We start from the raw sequence: 17,714 nt of genomic DNA on the forward strand, positions 1-17,714 counted from the left end.
CCAGGTCTGCATACCAAGTCCTGCGTGGCCACGCAGGAGCTATCAAGATCACCGATGCCCTCTCCTGATTGATCCTGGCTACCAGCCTGGGGATGAGAGGAAACGGCGGGAATACATAAGCTAGTTTGAAGGTCCAAGGTGCTACTAGTGCATCTACTAGAGTCGCCTTGGGATCCCTGGATCTGGACCCGTAGCAAGGAACCTTGAAGTTCTGACGAGAGGCCATCAGATCCATGTCTGGAATGCCCCACAATTGAGTAATTTGGGCAAAGATTTCCGGATGGAGTTCCCACTCCCCCGGATGAAATGTCTGACGACTCAGAAAATCCGCTTCCCAATTTTCCACTCCTGGGATGTGGATTGCAGACAAGTGGCAGGAGTGAGTCTCCGCCCATTGAATGATTTTGGTCACTTCTTCCATCGCCAGGGAACTCCTTGTTCCCCCCTGATGGTTGATGTACGCAACAGTCGTCATGTTGTCTGATTGAAACCGTATGAACTTGGCCTTTGCTAGCTGAGGCCAAGCCTTGAGAGCATTGAATATCGCTCTCAGTTCCAGAATATTTATCGGGAGAAGAGATTCTACCCGAGACCAAAGACCCTGAGCTTTCAGGGGTCCCCAGACCGCGCCCCAGCCCACCAGACTGGCGTCGGTCGTGACAATGACCCACTCTGGTCTGCGGAAGCTCATCCCCTGTGACAGGTTGTCCAGGGACAGCCACCAACGGAGTGAATCTCTGGTCCTCTGATCTACTTGTATCGTCGGAGACAAGTCTGTATAGTCCCCATTCCACTGACTGAGCATGCACAGTTGTAATGGTCTTAGATGAATTCGCGCAAAAGGAACTATGTCCATTGCCGCTACCATCAAACCTATTACTTCCATGCACTGCGCTATGGAAGGAAGAGGAACAGAATGAAGTATTTGACAAGAGTTTAGAAGTTTTGATTTTCTGGCCTCTGTCAGAAAAATCCTCATTTCTAAGGAGTCTATTATTGTTCCCAAGAAGGGAACCCTTGTTGACGGAGATAGAGAACTTTTTTCTACGTTCACTTTCCACCCGTGAGATCTGAGAAAGGCCAGGACAATGTCCGTGTGAGCCTTTGCTAGAGGAAGGGACGACGCTTGAATCAGAATGTCGTCCAAGTAAGGTACTACTGCAATGCCCCTTGGTCTTAGCACCGCTAGAAGGGACCCTAGTACCTTTGTGAAAATCCTTGGAGCAGTGGCTAATCCGAACGGAAGTGCCACAAACTGGTAATGCTTGTCCAGGAATGCGAACCTTAGGAACCGATGATGTTCCTTGTGGATAGGAATATGTAGATACGCATCCTTTAAATCCACCGTGGTCATGAATTGACCTTCCTGGATGGAAGGAAGAATTGTTCGAATGGTTTCCATTTTGAACGATGGAACCTTGAGAAACTTGTTTAGGATCTTGAGATCTAAGATTGGTCTGAATGTTCCCTCTTTTTTGGGAACTACGAACAGATTGGAGTAGAACCCCATCCCTTGTTCTCCTAAAGGAACAGGATGAATCACTCCCATTTTTAACAGGTCTTCTACACAATGTAAGAATGCCTGTCTTTTTATGTGGTCTGAAGACAATTGAGACCTGTGGAACCTCCCCCTTGGGGGAAGCCCCTTGAATTCCAGAAGATAACCTTGGGAGACTATTTCTAGTGCCCAAGGATCCAGAACATCTCTTGCCCAAGCCTGAGCGAAGAGAGAGAGTCTGCCCCCCACCAGATCCGGTCCCGGATCGGGGGCCAACATCTCATGCTGTCTTGGTAGCAGTGGCAGGTTTCTTGGCCTGCTTTCCTTTGTTCCAGCCTTGCATTGGTCTCCAGGCTGGCTTGGCTTGAGAAGTATTACCCTCTTGCTTAGAGGACGTAGCACTTGGGGCTGGTCCGTTTCTGCGAAAGGGACGAAAATTAGGTTTATTTTTGGCCTTGAAAGACCTATCCTGAGGAAGGGCGTGGCCCTTGCCCCCAGTGATATCAGAGATAATCTCTTTCAAATCAGGGCCAAACAGCGTTTTCCCCTTGAAAGGAATGTTAAGCAATTTGTTCTTGGAAGACGCATCCGCTGACCAAGATTTTAACCAAAGCGCTCTGCGCGCCACAATAGCAAAACCAGAATTTTTCGCCGCTAACCTAGCCAATTGCAAAGTGGCGTCTAGGGTGAAAGAATTAGCCAATTTGAGAGCATGAATTCTGTCCATAATCTCCTCATAAGAAGAAGAATTATTATTGAGCGCCTTTTCTAGCTCATCGAACCAGAAACACGCTGCTGTAGTGACAGGAACAATGCATGAAATTGGTTGTAGAAGGTAACCTTGCTGAACAAACATCTTTTTAAGCAAACCTTCTAATTTTTTATCCATAGGATCTTTGAAAGCACAACTATCTTCTAGTGGTGCGTTTGTTTAGAGTAGAAACCGCCCCCTCGACCTTGGGGACTGTCTGCCATAAGTCCTTTCTGGGGTCGACCATAGGAAACAATTTTTTAAATATGGGGGGAGGGACGAAAGGTATACCGGGCCTTTCCCATTATTTATTTACAATGTCCGCCACCCGCTTGGGTATAGGAAAAGCTTCGGGGGGCCCCGGGACCTCTAGGAACTTGTCCATTTTACATAGTTTCTCTGGAATGACCAAATTCTCACAATCATCCAGAGTGGATAACACCTCCTTAAGCAGAGCGCGGAGATGTTCCAATTTAAATTTAAATGTAATCACATCAGGTTCAGCTTGTTGAGAAATTTTCCCTGAATCTGAAATTTCTCCCTCAGACAAAACCTCCCTGGCCCCCTCAGACTGGGGTAGGGGCCCTTCAGAACCAATATCATCAGCGTCCTCATGCTCTTCAGTATTTTCTAAAACAGAGCAGTCGCGCTTTCGCTGATAAGTGGGCATTTTGGCTAAAATGTTTTTGATAGAATTATCCATTACAGCCGTTAATTGTTGCATAGTAAGGAGTATTGGCGCGCTAGATGTACTAGGGGCCTCCTGTGTGGGCAAGACTGGTGTAGACGAAGGAGGGGATGATGCAGTACCATGCTTACTCCCCTCACTTGAGGAATCATCTTGGGCATCATTTTCTCTAAATTTTGTGTCACATAAATCACATCTATTTAAATGAGAAGGAACCTTGGCTTCCCCACATTCAGAACACAGTCTATCTGGTAGTTCAGACATGTTAAACAGGCATAAACTTGATAACAAAGTACAAAAAACGTTTTAAAATAAAACCGTTACTGTCACTTTAAATTTTAAACTGAACACACTTTATTACTGCAATTGCGAAAAAGTATGAAGGAATTGTTCAAAATTCACCAAAATTTCACCACAGTGTCGCCTTAAAAGTATTGCACACCAAATTTGGAAGCTTTAACCCTTAAAATAACGGAACCGGAGCAGTTTTTATATTTAACCCCTTTACAGTCCCTGGTATCTGCTTTGCTGAGACCCAACCAAGCCCAAAGGGGAATACGATACCAAATGACGCCTTCAGAAAGTCATTTCTATGTATCAGAGCTCCTCACACATGCATCTGCATGTCATGCTTCTCAAAAACAAGTGCGCAATAGAGGCGCGAAAATGAGACTCTGCCTATGATTAGGGAAAGCCCCTAGAGAATAAGGTGTCCAATACAGTGCCTGCCGGTTATTTTACATAATTCCCAAGATTAAAATAATTCCTCAAGGCTATGGAGTATAAAATATGTTTATATATAAATCGATTTAGCCCAGAAAATGTCTACAGTCTTAAAAAGCCCTTGTGAAGCCCTTTTTTTCTTTCTGTAATAAAAATGGCTTACCGGATCCCATAGGGAAAATGACAGCTTCCAGCATTACATCGTCTTGTTAGAATGTGTCATACCTCAAGCAGCAAAAGTCTGCTCACTGTTCCCCCAACTGAAGTTAATTCCTCTCAACAGACCTGTGTGGAAACAGCCATCGATTTTAGTAACGGTTGCTAAAATCATTTTCCTCTTACAAACAGAAATCTTCATCTCTTTTCTGTTTCAGAGTAAATAGTACATACCAGCACTATTTTAAAATAACAAACTCTTGATTGAATAATAAAAACTACAGTTAAACACTAAAAAACTCTAAGCCATCTCCGTGGAGATGTTGCCTGTACAACGGCAAAGAGAATGACTGGGGAAGGCGGAGCCTAGGAGGGATCATGTGACCAGCTTTGCTGGGCTCTTTGCCATTTCCTGTTGGGGAAGAGAATATCCCACAAGTAAGGATGACGCCGTGGACCGGACACACCTATGTTGGAGAAATATAGATTTGCTATTCGATCGGGTAGCAACGATTTTAAAGTATTTTTTTGTATTTTAAATCCAACTTTATTATAATTGAAAGATCAATATAGAATCTTAGTACTCCATACAAACCATACAGAGTCAAAATATACAAAATCACTGGATCATTTTAGCAATAACAAAGGAAATTAAAAACACACCACCAAAATTGTCCCATAGAGAAATATACACAGGTATTTGAGACCAACTACCCATTATAGCCTGGAGGGAAAGCTTATAAAGCATGAAAGGGTTACACACCTCTTCTTGGCAATCTCATTCTGTCTCTTAACCTTCTCCTCCTCAAACTCTCTTATGTTACGGACTCCAATCTCACGGCAAAACTCCTCAAACACCTCGTCTTCCACCTGAGACAGACACCATGTTATCAGTTATAAAAGACTGCTTGACTTATCTTGGGGTGACGATCTGGGGTGCCAGACTGGTGTTAGTAAGAATAAATGGGCGATCTCGCCTGCTTCCTCAGCTCTGGAACTCACCTGATTCATTTTTTCCTTCAGGTCCTTCATCTCTTTCTCACGGCTCTGAATTATTCTTTTGATGTCGTTGATACGAGGGTTGAAGTTGGCCAGCTCACTCTCCAGCTTGGATTTCTCCTAAATGAATAAACCCACCAAAAAGTGAAACAAATTTGCAAATAAAACATGGAAATGCAGGTCAACCATTATACACAGCAATCAAAATAATCATAGTAAACTTGCAAAATACAATGTAGGTAAGTTAAAGGGATATTAAAGACACCTTAAGATTGTAATGTGAAATGTTTAAAAGGGGCAGTAAAGTCAAAATTAAACTTATTTACGTCTATTATCAAATATGCATTGTTTTCTTGGTATCCTTTATTGAAGGGCACACCTGGGTGGGCTCAGGAGCAGCAAAGTACTGCTGGGAGCATTGTCATTGGCTCATCTGATGTGCTCAGCTAGATACAGACAGTGAATTGCTGCAAATAAGTCTACTTAAGTATTATCTTCAACAAAACATACCAAGAGTAAAATAAATAAATTTAATAACTGAAGCAAATTGGAAAATTGTTTAAAACTGAATGCTCTGTTTGAATAATGAAAGTTTACATTTGACTTTTCATTTTTACTGTACGTTTAATTATGTGTAGTAAAGAGCTTAGCAGTGTACTTTATTTTGTCCCCTTTTCCTGTAATTTAAAAATTGTTAAAACTGTGGGCTTTACAATAAATTATTAGAAACAGAAGTGCAAGCTCCTTGCTATATTCTGCAAGTCATTGGTTGCACACTCTAGTGACCCACTTAAAGCTGTCTCTAACTGACCTTAGCGGAGAAGTAAACCAAGGTGGCACCTATTGCTTTTTGGATACTAAACCATAACACTTATTTTTTCAGTATTTAAAAAGGGACACTAAACCTAATTTCTTTAACACACGATGAGTCCACGGATCATCTTAATTACTAATGGGATATTCACCTCCTGGTCAGCAGGAGGTGGCAAAAAGCACCAAAGCAAAGCTGTTAAATAGCTCCTCCCTTCGCTCCCACCCCAGTCATTCTCTTTGCCTACGTTAGTGAAAGGATGTGGTAAAGTGAGGTGTTAGATAAGATTCTTAAATCAAGAGTTTATTATTTTTAAAGTAGTGCAAGATTGTGCTGCTTTGTTCTAGGGTGTAGCCGTAGTCGATATCAGTCTCTTCAGTAGAGCAGTGGTGGCTTTAGAGCAATGGGAACTTGAGGGACATAATTCTCACTGCGCCTCCCATATATTTCTGCTGCCTTAACCCTGAAAACCTGAGGAATACTTATTCAGGAATTTCTTTTTTCTTCACAGGTCCATGTGGGGGATAGGACCCCTCAAACTTGGTGAACTCTGCCTTAGCTGTCAGGCAGATATATGAGGTAAGTGCTTTGTTATTTTCCTGGGACACTGACAGGATAAGGAGCACTTCACTATTTACTATTTATTAACACTATATAAAGGGCTTATATACTTGGAACTTTATTATGGGATGTAGCTCTCAGAGTCTGAGAGAACCAGACAGCGTTTTTGCAGGCACTGGGGATGGGAGATAAGCTTTGAAGGCTGGTGGTTTTATGGCGTTAGTGTTTAATTTAAAACTACGTAATTGCAGGAGTCTTTACAGTTAGCCACGCCCACGATGGGCAGATCTCCTGTATTGCGTGCTTTTTCACTGCGCCTTTATCTAAACTCACAGTTCTGACCGGATACGAGCCGGATAGTTTGTTCTTCCTAGAAGTGCTTGTTTTTTTGACAAAAAAGTATAACAAGCGTTTCTAGGTTTGGATAGCTGAAGCAGTTATTTATCGAGTCCGATTTGCTGGCTAGGAGTTAGAGTGACTCTCCAGTCTTGCTGTAAGGTAGGCACCTCAGCAGAGCTGCTGAGGTGTAGGGGTGTCCTTTTTTTGTTAATATATGGTTGTTTAAAAACGTTTTTTGCAACTCACAGTAAAAAAGTGACACTTAAATTTAAAGACACAGTAACGTTTTTTTGCATAAGAATTTCTTTTGTCAAAATTAAAGTTTTTATTGCCCAATTATTCTATTGTGATCAGTATGGACCAAGGAGACTTGCAAAATGTTACTTGCTCCTTGTGTTTTGATGCAAATGTGGAACCACCTATCTCTTCCTGTCCCTCTCATTGAGAGGACTTTAAGTTATAGGGGGGGGGGGAATTTTCCTGAGCAAAACTTTTCAAAAGGGGATGTTGTCCAAGAGTCTAATGACGAGATTCAAGGTATGCCGCTGCTTTCTCCCCAAGCGTCCCAAATTTTACCGCCCGCACAAGCAGTGCCCTGCATTTCTACTCTAGCTCTCGCTTGAGTTACTTTAAAAGACTCTAGCTTCTCTTATGTCTTCTACAATTTATGATGCATCGTCTACTTTCCCAATGTTGCAGGGCAAACGTAAGAGGAAATCCAGATATTCAGTAAGTTCTGATGCAATTGTTGCAATTTCGGAGGTACCCTCCCAAGGACACGAAGAGGAGGATACTGCTGTAGTATCTGAGGGGGAAATCTCAGATTCAGAAAGTGCTTTGCCTCTGACGGATTCAGAGGTTGTAACTTTTAGATTTAAACTAGAACACCTCTGCCTATTGCTTAGGGAGGTTGGGTGACTGACTCCATAGTTGTGGTTATCCCTGAGAAGTCTAGTAAATTGGACAGATACTTTGAGGTTCCTTCTTATTCAGACGATTTTTCAGTTCCAAAGAGAGCTTCCGAGAGACCAGGCATTCCCATATTACTATGGGAGAGACCAGACATTCCCTTTTCTCCCTCTCCTATTTTCAAAAAGATGTTTTCCATAGCCGACTCTTCTAAGGAGGCTTAGCAAACCGTTCCTAATGCGGAAGGGGCCGTTTCCACCTTAGCCAAGAGGACTACTATTCCCATAGAGGATAGTTGTGCTTTCAAGGACCCTATGGATAAGAAGTTAGAGGGTCTACTTAAGAAGATTTATGTTCACCAGGGTCTGCAATGGCAACCAGCTACGTACATTTCTACAGTCACTAGCGCGGCGGCTTATTGGTTTAATGCACTGTCTGAGTCTCTCAAGACAGACTTCCTTGGAAGAGATCCAGGACAGGATAAAGGCTCTGAAGCTTGCCAATGCCTTTATTACGGATGCTTCCCTTCAAATTATTAAACTGTGAGCTAAGATTTCATGTTTCTCTATTCTAGCCCGCAGAGCTTTATGGTTGAAACCTTGGTCTGCGGATGTGTCTTCCAAGTCTAAGCTTCTGGCTATTCCTTACAAGGGGAAGACCTTGTTTGGACCTGGCCTAACGGAAATTATCTCCGATATCACGGGAGGTAAGGGTCATCATCTTCCTCAAGATAAGAGAAACAAACAGAAAGGATGACAGTAATTTTCGTTCCTTTCGAAACTTCAAAGGAAATTCTTCCTCCTTTAAGCAGGAACAATCTAAACCTGCATGGAGACCTAACCAGTCTTGGACTAAGGGAAAGTAGACCAAGAAGCCTGCTATTGAATCCAAGACAGCATGAAGGGCATGAACCCCATCCGGGACCGGATCTTGTAGGGGGCAGACTTTCCTTCTTTGCTCGGGTTTGGGTTCAGGATGTTCAGGATCCCTGGACAATACAGATTGTGTCCCAGGGATACAAACTAGAGTTCGAAAGTTTTCCTCCCAGAGGCAGGTTTCTTCTTTCAAGATTATCTGCAAACCAGACAAAGAGCGAGGCGTTCTTACATTGCGTAAGAGACCTCTCCGGCCTGGCAGTGATTGTTACTGTTACAGTACTGGAACAGGGTCAGGGTTTTGATTCCAATTTGTTTGTGGTTCCCAAAAAGGAAGGAACCTTCAGACCAATTTTAGACCTCAAGAGTCTAAACACATTTCTAAGGGTTCCGTCCTTCAAGATGGAAACTATTCGTTCCATTCATGACAACTGTGGATTTAAGGGACGCGTACCTATGTGTTTCTATTCACAGGGATCATCACAAGTTCCTAAGGTTTGCTTTCAAGGACAAACACTTCCAGTTTGTGGCTCTTCCTCTCGGGTTGGCCACTGCTCCCAGAATTTTTACAAAGGTTCTGGGGTCACTGTTGGCGGTGCTTTAGTCACGAGGCATTGGGGTAGTGCCTTATCTGGACGACATCCTAGTCCAGGCGCCATCCTTTCAACAAGCAAGATCTCACACCGACATGGTGATATCTTTTCTGAGAACTCACGGGTGGAAGGTAAATTTGGAAAAGAGTTCCTTAGTTCCAGACACAAGGGTAACCTTCTTGGAACCCATAATAGACTCCCTGTCTATGAATATTTTTCGGACAGAAGTCAGGAAATCAAAGATTATCGATACTTGCCTAGTCCTTCAGTCTATTCCTCGGCCGTCAGTGTATGAAGGTAATCGGGCTGATGGTGGCGGCAATGAACATCATCCCGTTTGCTTGGTTCCATCTCAGACCTTTGCAGTTAAGCATGCTCAGACAATGGAACGGAGACTATGCAGACTTGTCTCCTCAAATAACTCTGGACAAGACAAGGGATTCTCTCCAATGGTGGTTGTCTCTGGATCATCTCTCCCAGGGAACTTGCTTTTGCAGACCATTTTGGGCGATTGTGACAACAGACGCCAGCCTTTCAGGGTGAGGGGCAGTCTGGGGCTCCCTAAAAGCTCAGGGAGATTGGACTCGGTCAGAGTCTGTTCTTCCTATAAACATTCAGGAACTGAGAGCGATTTTCAATGCTCGCCTGGCCTGGCCCCAGTTAGCCACGGTTCGGTTTATCCGGTTCCAGTCGGACAACATAACTTCTGTGGCTTACATCAAATCATCAGGGAGGAACGAGGATTTCCTTAGCGATGATGGAAGTAACCAAAATAATCCAGTGGGCGGAAGCCCACTCTTGCTGTCTATCTGCGATCCACATCCCAGGGGTGGACAATTGGGAAGCGGATTTCTTGAGCAGGCAGACTTTTCATCCGGGGGAGTGGGAACTCCATCCAGAAGTGTTCAACTTGGTTCTCAAGTGGGGGCAGCTGGAATTGGATCTCTTGGCATCGACAGAATGCCAAGCTCCCGAGATACGGGTCGAGGTCCAGGGACCCCGAGGCAGAACTAATAGATGCTCTGGCGGGTGCTCGGACAAAATGCCGACGGACAAAATGCCGAAGCAGATTCGTCCGTCAGACATATGTGCGAGATACACTGCTTCCGACTGCACGCCGAACAGCACAATCACGCAATCACGCAATTGCGTAATTGTCATCAGTAAAAAAGCAGATAATTTAAATATATATTGTGGCTACTGAGGTAAAAAAAAAAAACACAAACACTTAAATAAATTTAAAAAAAACATATCAAATTAAAAAAATGGAGTTCATAAAGACGTGTAAAGGAGGAAGAAAAATGTTATATGAAGGTTATGCATACAATGTAGACAAAAAAAAAAGAAAATGTAACATATTGGAGATGTGAAAAAAAAGGTTTTTGTGGAAGAAGGCTAAAAACCATTAATAAAATAATTGAAAAAGATGCATCAAATCATTCACATCCACCTAATGCAGCAAGAATTTTATCTATGAAAACAATTGAAAAAATAAAAGAAGTTGCTAAAAATTCAGAAGTAACATCAAGCATAATACAAAATTGCCCATCTAATTTCCCCCTTGAAGCAGCAGGAGCTCTACCTAAAAAAAGAAACTCTTGCCAGAATGGTACGTCGACAGCTAACAACACCAAATGGAAACATTTTAAATGATGAATTAAGAAAAACAACCAGAGGAGAAGATTTCATCATGCACGAAAGTGAACATTTAATCATTCGGTCTACTAAAAAAAATGTAGATCTTTCAAAAAAACAACACTGGCTCTGTGACGGAACATTTGACTCAGCTCCTTTAGGTTTACAGTTGTATACAATACATGTTTTAATAGAAGATAACCATACCATACCATTAGTATACTGCATATCAAAAAATAAAAATCAGGAAACTTATAAATTTAATTTTTAGTATTATAAAAGAAAAAAATCCAGATATCAATCCTATATCAATTACTGTAGATTTTGAAAGAGCAGCAATAAATTGGTTGACAAATTTTTTACAAAATACAATAATTTATGGATGCTTTTTCCATTTTTCCCAATGCCTGTGGAGAAAAATACAATCTTTGGGCTTAAAAATATGGTATAATAATGAAAAAAAAATGCTCTGATCATAAAAATGCTTAGAAGCATTAGCATTTGTGCCAGTGGAAGATGTAGTTGAAACATTTAATGACTTTGTAAAATCAATAGAAAAACAAACAGTAACATTTTATCTGAATTTTTAAATTATTTTGAAAAAAACCTGGATTGGCGAACTACAACAAGGTACAAGAAGAAAACCTACTTTCGATATTACGATATGGAACACTTTTGAAAGAACAAAACTAGGGTTACCTAGAACAAAACTCTCTAGAAGGATGGCACAGAGCATTTGACCAACGAATCTCTATAACCCACCCAAGCATTTGCAGACTAGTTTCAAAAATAAGAAAGGAACAAGCAGAATGGGAGTTAACAATTGAAAAAATTGATTCTGGAGTTGAACTGAGAAAACCAAAAAAAATATATGAAATCATAAACAGGATAAAGAAAATTTTAGAAAAATACAGTGAATACTCAAGATTAGCCTTTTAAGTCAATAGCACATAATATATAAGATTTACTTAAATAAATCAAGATACATTCGGCCGAGGGCAGATACGATCCAAAATGTTCTGCTACAATCAGTGGCTCGGGTGCCGCAACTGCCTCTGGGAACCTATCCATGGGTCCCTACCCTCACGATGTACTTTTAACACATAATATAATTATAAGTTAATATAGAGTGTATATATATATATATATATATATATATATATATATATATATATATATATATATATATATATATATATATATATATATATATATATCTCAAAGATGATTATATATATGTTATATATATATAAGTTGATTTAATTGTCTTTTGTCAGTCCACTATTAAAAATGTTTTAGCTAAAACCGTGATTTTTAAGCTTCATTCCCACCCAGCAGCCGGATAAATGTCTTTCGGAATATTATCCGTCGGACAAGCGTCCATCGGATAACAGTCCGGCCACGGCTCTGGCGGTCCCTTGGACCTTCAGTCTAGCATACCTATATCCTCTGTTTGCTCATAGCGCCTGCCTGGCATCGAAGGATTTAGTATGCAGATCTGGTGGAGATGGCATCTCTGCCACCTTGGAGACTTCCGTTGAGGAAGGACCTGATTCAGGGGCCCTTCCTTCACCCAAATATAGCTTTTCTGAAGCTGACTGCTTGGAGATTGAACGCTTAATTTTATCCAAGCAGGGGTTTTCTGACCATGATTCAGGCTCATAAGCCTGTAACTAGGATTTACCATAAGATTTGGCGTAAATATCTCTTATTGGTGTGAATCCAAGGGCTACTCATGGAGTAGAGTTAGGATTCCTAGAATTTTGTCTTTTCTCCAAGGTTTGGAGAAGGGTTTATCGACGAGTTCCCTAAAGGGTCAAATCTCGGCCTTATCTATTTTGTTACACAAACGTCTGGCAGATATCCCAGATGTACAATCATTTTGTCAGGCCTTGGTCAGGATCAGGCCTGTGTTCAAACCAGTTAATCCTCCATGGAGTCTTAATTTAGTTCTCAAAGTTCTTCAAGGGGCTCCGTTTGAGCCTATGCATTCCTTAGATATTAAGTTATCTTGAAAATTTTTAATTCTTGTAGCTATTTCTTCTGCTCGCAGACTGTCAGAGCTCTCGGCATTGCAGTATTAGTCTCCTTATCTTTTTTTCCATTCAGATAAGGTAGTTTTACTTACTAAGTTAGGATTTCTTCCTACGGTTGTTTCTGATCGGAACATTAATCAGGAGATTGTTGTTCCTTCTGTGTCCTAATCCTCCTTCTCAGAAAGAACAACTTCTGCACAATTTGGACGTGGTCCATGCTCTAAAGTTTTACCCGCAGGCGAATAAGGACTTTCGTCAGTCTTCTTCTTTGTTTGTGGTTTTCTCAGGAAAATGTAAGGGACAGAAAGCTACGGTTACTTCTCTTTCTTTTTGGCTGAAGAGTATCATACGTTTTGCGTATGAGACTACTGGACAGCAGCCTCCCGAGAGGTTTACGGCTCATTCCACGAGGGCTGTTGCATCCTCATGGACATTCAAAAATTAAGCTTCTGTGGAACAGATTTGCAAGGTTGCAACTTCGTCGTCTCTTCACACTTTTTCAAAGTTTTACAAATTTGACACTTTTGCCATGGCTGAGGCCGCTTTTGGGAGAAAGGTTCTTCAAGCAGTGGTGCCTTCCGTTTAGGTTCCCTGTCTTGTCCCTCCCGTATCATCTGTGTACTCTAGCTTGGGTATTGAATCCCATTAGCAATTAAGATGATCCGTGGACTCATCATGTCATAAAAAAGAAAAATTATGCTTACCAAATAAATTTAATTTTTGACACGATGAGTCCACGGCCCGCCCTGTTCTTGTAAGACAGGTTTTGGGTTATTGTAAACTTCAGACACCTCTGCACCTTGTTTTTTCCTTTCTTTCCTTAACTTCGGTCAAATGACTTGAGTGGGAGGGAAGGAAGGAGCTATTTAACAGCTCTGCTGTGGTGCTATTTGCCGCCTCCTGCTGACCAGGAGGTTAATATCGCATTAGTAATTAAGATGATCCGTGGACTCATCGTGTCACTAAAAAGAAATACAGTGTGTGCTGGACTATTCTTTGTGTTGTTTATTATCATCAAGACTGGTGTTTTTTTTGTTTATTTTAGTTAGGTGATCACGTCACTTGGAATAAATTAGAGACAGCCCTCATCTTACAAAAGTCTGCCCACCCCTGCTGTAAATGATCATGTGAGTAATCCAGATAATATTCATCCAAGGGTTCTAAGATAACTTTGATCCGTGATAGCTACTCCATTAGTGGATTTATTTAATCAGTCACTTCTAACAGGAGTTGTTCCAAAAGACTGGAAAATTGCCAATGTAGTCCCTCTTCATAAAAAGGGTAGCAGGGAAGTTTTTGCTAACTATAGGCCAGTCAGTTTGACCTCAATTGCAGGGAAATTAATGGAAACTCTTTTAAAGGAAAGACTTGTATCTTTCCTTCAGACAAACAACTTAGAAGACAAAGGACAGCATGGTGTCACTGCTGGAAGATCATGTCAGACTAATCCAACTGGTTTCTTTGACCATGTAACTAAAATAATAGACCAGGGAGGAGCCTTAGATGTTGCATATCTAGACTTTAGCAAAGCATTTGACACCGTCCCACAAAACAAACTTATTCACAAAATGTATTGCATTGGAGTAGATGCTAAGATTGTTAAGTGGGTAGAATGCTGGCTTAAAGATAGACGACAGAGGGTTTCAATTAATGGAGTACATTCAAATGAGGCGTCGGTTACTAGTGGTGTTCCCCAACGGTCAGTGTTTTGTTTAACATGTTCATCAGTAATATTGGAAGTGGGCTTAAGGAGAAGGTTTACTTGTTTGCGGACACAAAAATCTGTAACAGAGTTTATGTTCCAGCAGGGGTCGATCAAATGAACAGCGATATTAACAAAAACTAGAGGACAGGTCAAATAAATGGAATCTGAAATTTAATATTACCAAGAGCAAAACTATGCATATAGGATCCAAAAACCCTAAGGCCAATTATACTATCAATGGTACATTACTGACTGTAACTAAAGAAAGGGACTTGGGAAATATTTCAGATAATTTAAAATATGGTACATAATGCAGAAGTGCAGCCAGTAAGGCCAGTCGAATACTTGGTTACATTGGAAGAGGTATTAGTAGCAGAAATTGCAAGGTTCTTATGCCACTTTACAGATCATTAGTTAGACAAAATCTGGAATACTGTGTACAGTTCTGGAGACCATATCTTCAGAAAGATATAAATAAACTAGAAGCTGTCCAAAAGAGGGCTAATAAAATGGTACATGGTCTAAATATATTGAACTTATAAAGAAAGACTCCATGATCTAAATATGTAGTTTAGAGCAGCGGTTCCCAACCTGTGGTAAGCGTACCCCTGGGGGTACTTGGCGGACCAGTTAGAGGTACGCAAAAAATATAATTGGTAATGGAAGAAGATGCGGGGGAGGGTCGGGGCACTCTCAATGGGTCATCAACTAATATCCATCATGGAACTGTGGAAGGAAGGAGCGCTCAGCCGGAAAGTGACAAGTGAAGTCCTGGCCTGGCATATAGGCAGATGGTAGCCCCTGCAACTGAAATATGTGGACCGGGTGTGGATGACTCCGGTCCACATATTAATGATCACCTTGTGTCCCCAGACAGCCAAGCCTCCTGTTCCACCCACCCCCGTGCACAAAATTTTGACTGCAAGTGCGCAGTTAGAAGCGGCACTGCAGCAGCATAGCTGCATGGACACGTGTGGTAGAGTCGTGGAGGTAGCGAGTCACACAGGTGAGGCGGGTCTGCATCCCCAAATAAGTTATAGTCAGTGCTGGTAAGTAAAGTACTGCTGCTAGTGCTTGCTTGATTCAGATTGCTTCACTTCCAACTAAAAACGTCCATAGTGGCTGGGTGGTTAATATCGATCTGATCTCACAAATTTAAATATTAATTTTTATGATCATTACACTTTGACTCCCCCCCAGGGCCTTGTTAAATTTAGGGACAACCAGGCAGCTGTCAGGGGCACCAGCCACACAGCAGGGCTCCTCCTGACAATGAGATCTGAGCTTTAACCCTGTTGATACACGTACAGTCGTATGCAATTCAGGTATAGCTTACCTCCCCTATAAAAAAGTGCTTCCTTTATTTTGAGGGATGTGTGGGGGTAATGGAGAGGGGGGTACTCAAATGAAAAGCCTAATCAAGGGGTACGGGAGAGAAAAAAGGTTGGGAACCGCTGGTTTAGAGGATAGAAGGGAAAGAGGCGACATGACAAAAACCTTCAAATATATGAAGGGACAAAAAAATAAATACCAAAACAAGAGGTCACAATCTAAAGTTAGAGGGTAGCAGATTCAGGAGAAATGTGAGAAAGCATTTTTTTTACAGCAAGGGTGGATTCATGGAATAAACTTCCATTTGAGGTGGTCAAGACTGTAAAGGAATTCAAAAATGCCTGGGACATGCATAAGGCTATCCTAATAAAAAAGTAACATGTAATATGGGTAGTCTTGATGGGCCTTTTTGGTTCTTATCTACTGTCAAATTCTATGTTTCTGAGCTTACTCCTTAACAGCCATCACTAACCCATAAAACCATATTAATAGTTTGCTAATAGGGGTAACAATATAGTTTACTCCAGTCTATTTATATTTGCTGCACTCTTGTACAATCCATATTGACAAAAAAAAAATCAAAAAATCTTTAATCCTAAATAGAAGTTCTTCTATAAAAGTAAGGTGATGGATAAGCAGGAAAGTTAAATGAAAAGTGATTGTGGTACGGAGGAAAGAGTGGAACAGCCGTCTTATTTACCAGAACCCTTTCCATGCCGACACATACCTGCATGTTCATTGCCAGATGGCGTGTTTTGGTCTGCTCCAAATCACTTTGGGAATATTTAAGCCTCATCTGCAAGCCGTGAGCCTGAGACTGAACCTGCCGCAGCTCTGCTTCCTTGCGTTTAGCTTTCATTTGTTCCTGTAAAAAAAAAAATAATAGTGTCAATAGGTTCGTAATTTCATTGCTTCTTTTCAAGCAATAAAAATATCCATTGTCACACAGCGTATAGACAGGGACCAAAGCAAACATGTAATCATTTGTATACAAGTTTCTTTATTCCCAACCTCTCACCTTTAGCTCCTCAGTTAAACGTTCCTTCTTTTCCTTAAGTTTATCCACAGCTTTTTCATCCCACCGTCTGGCCTTGGCTTTCAGATCACTGGCACCTCCTGAGATCACACCAGACTTCTGGAACAAGGTGCCGTCCAGGGCGACAGTCTGCAAATAACAGGCGATTAGTTTGCACATCCATATTGCTTTATATTAAGGACTCTAAACTACTGTGAATTTTTAACTAATGATGTTTAAAGCCAGGTCACACTACGTAAATGGTGTAAAAGTATGTGTTTATTATGAGGACTAGAACACAGAATAATGTGCTGTAAAGCAGTGGTGGAGCTTATTGTGCAGCCAAATTACTTTTGTGGAATATTAGAAACAAAGCTACTATTTCCTTGTGGTCCTGGCAAAACCTAAATGCTCCAATACGTACATTGTAAAATATTACATTAGAGAAAGCAGTCAGCCTCAACCTTGTGTCGCTGGTGTCCTCCAAAAGCAATCCGACGTGCATCCTCCACATTGTCACACACTAGAGCATTCCCACAGGCATACTGCAGCGCTTTCTTAATATGTGGAGGTTCATAGCGGATGACGTCAATCACCAATTTTGCCCCTTTCAGCTCACGCAACTTTTCGTCTGTGGGTTTGACCTGTGATAGAAATAATTATACACAAACATTGGATCATACAAGGCGGCACGCATCACACACATGCCAACGTACAAGGTTCACAATGTATTAGCAAATCTTATCTCTTTAAAAAGTAGAGAGAAACTATTGTTACCTCCAAGTAATCAAGAGGGAGAAAAGTCTCTGGCTCCCCTCTCTGCTCCTTTATATACTGAATGCAGTCTCTCCCAGTCTTCTCTGAATCCACAATGATGGCATCCATGTTCTTACCAAGTACCTTGGTAACAGCGATCTGATACTTCTTCTGCGTGGGCTGGCAGAGGTCAATCAAACGGCCATACTGATAAAAGAAAAATCAGATTAAATCAGACCTTACTGGACAAAACAAGGAAATTCATGAGGGGGGACTACTTCGATATCTAAATTAGAATTTTAACTTTAGTTCCTAGGTGGCAGAGTCTACTA

The 17,714-nt window shown here is 41.4% G+C and overlaps 1 protein-coding gene across 1 annotated transcript in view; it reads right to left on the bottom strand.

Moving 5' to 3' along the window:
- Positions 1–17,714, bottom strand: part of SMC1A (structural maintenance of chromosomes 1A) — a 68,738-nt gene that overhangs the window by 26,099 nt on the left and 24,925 nt on the right. The window contains exons 10-15 of the mRNA XM_053695814.1: positions 17,404–17,589; positions 17,091–17,270; positions 16,630–16,776; positions 16,339–16,476; positions 4,819–4,935; positions 4,580–4,686 (exon numbers count right to left, since the gene is read on the bottom strand). Coding sequence (XP_053551789.1) covers positions 4,580–4,686; positions 4,819–4,935; positions 16,339–16,476; positions 16,630–16,776; positions 17,091–17,270; positions 17,404–17,589 — 875 coding nt within the window. The remainder of the gene's footprint in view (positions 1–4,579; positions 4,687–4,818; positions 4,936–16,338; positions 16,477–16,629; positions 16,777–17,090; positions 17,271–17,403; positions 17,590–17,714) is intronic.

This window comes from Bombina bombina, chromosome 12 (assembly GCF_027579735.1).
Source record: "Bombina bombina isolate aBomBom1 chromosome 12, aBomBom1.pri, whole genome shotgun sequence".
Taxonomy (NCBI): Eukaryota; Metazoa; Chordata; class Amphibia; order Anura; family Bombinatoridae; genus Bombina; species Bombina bombina.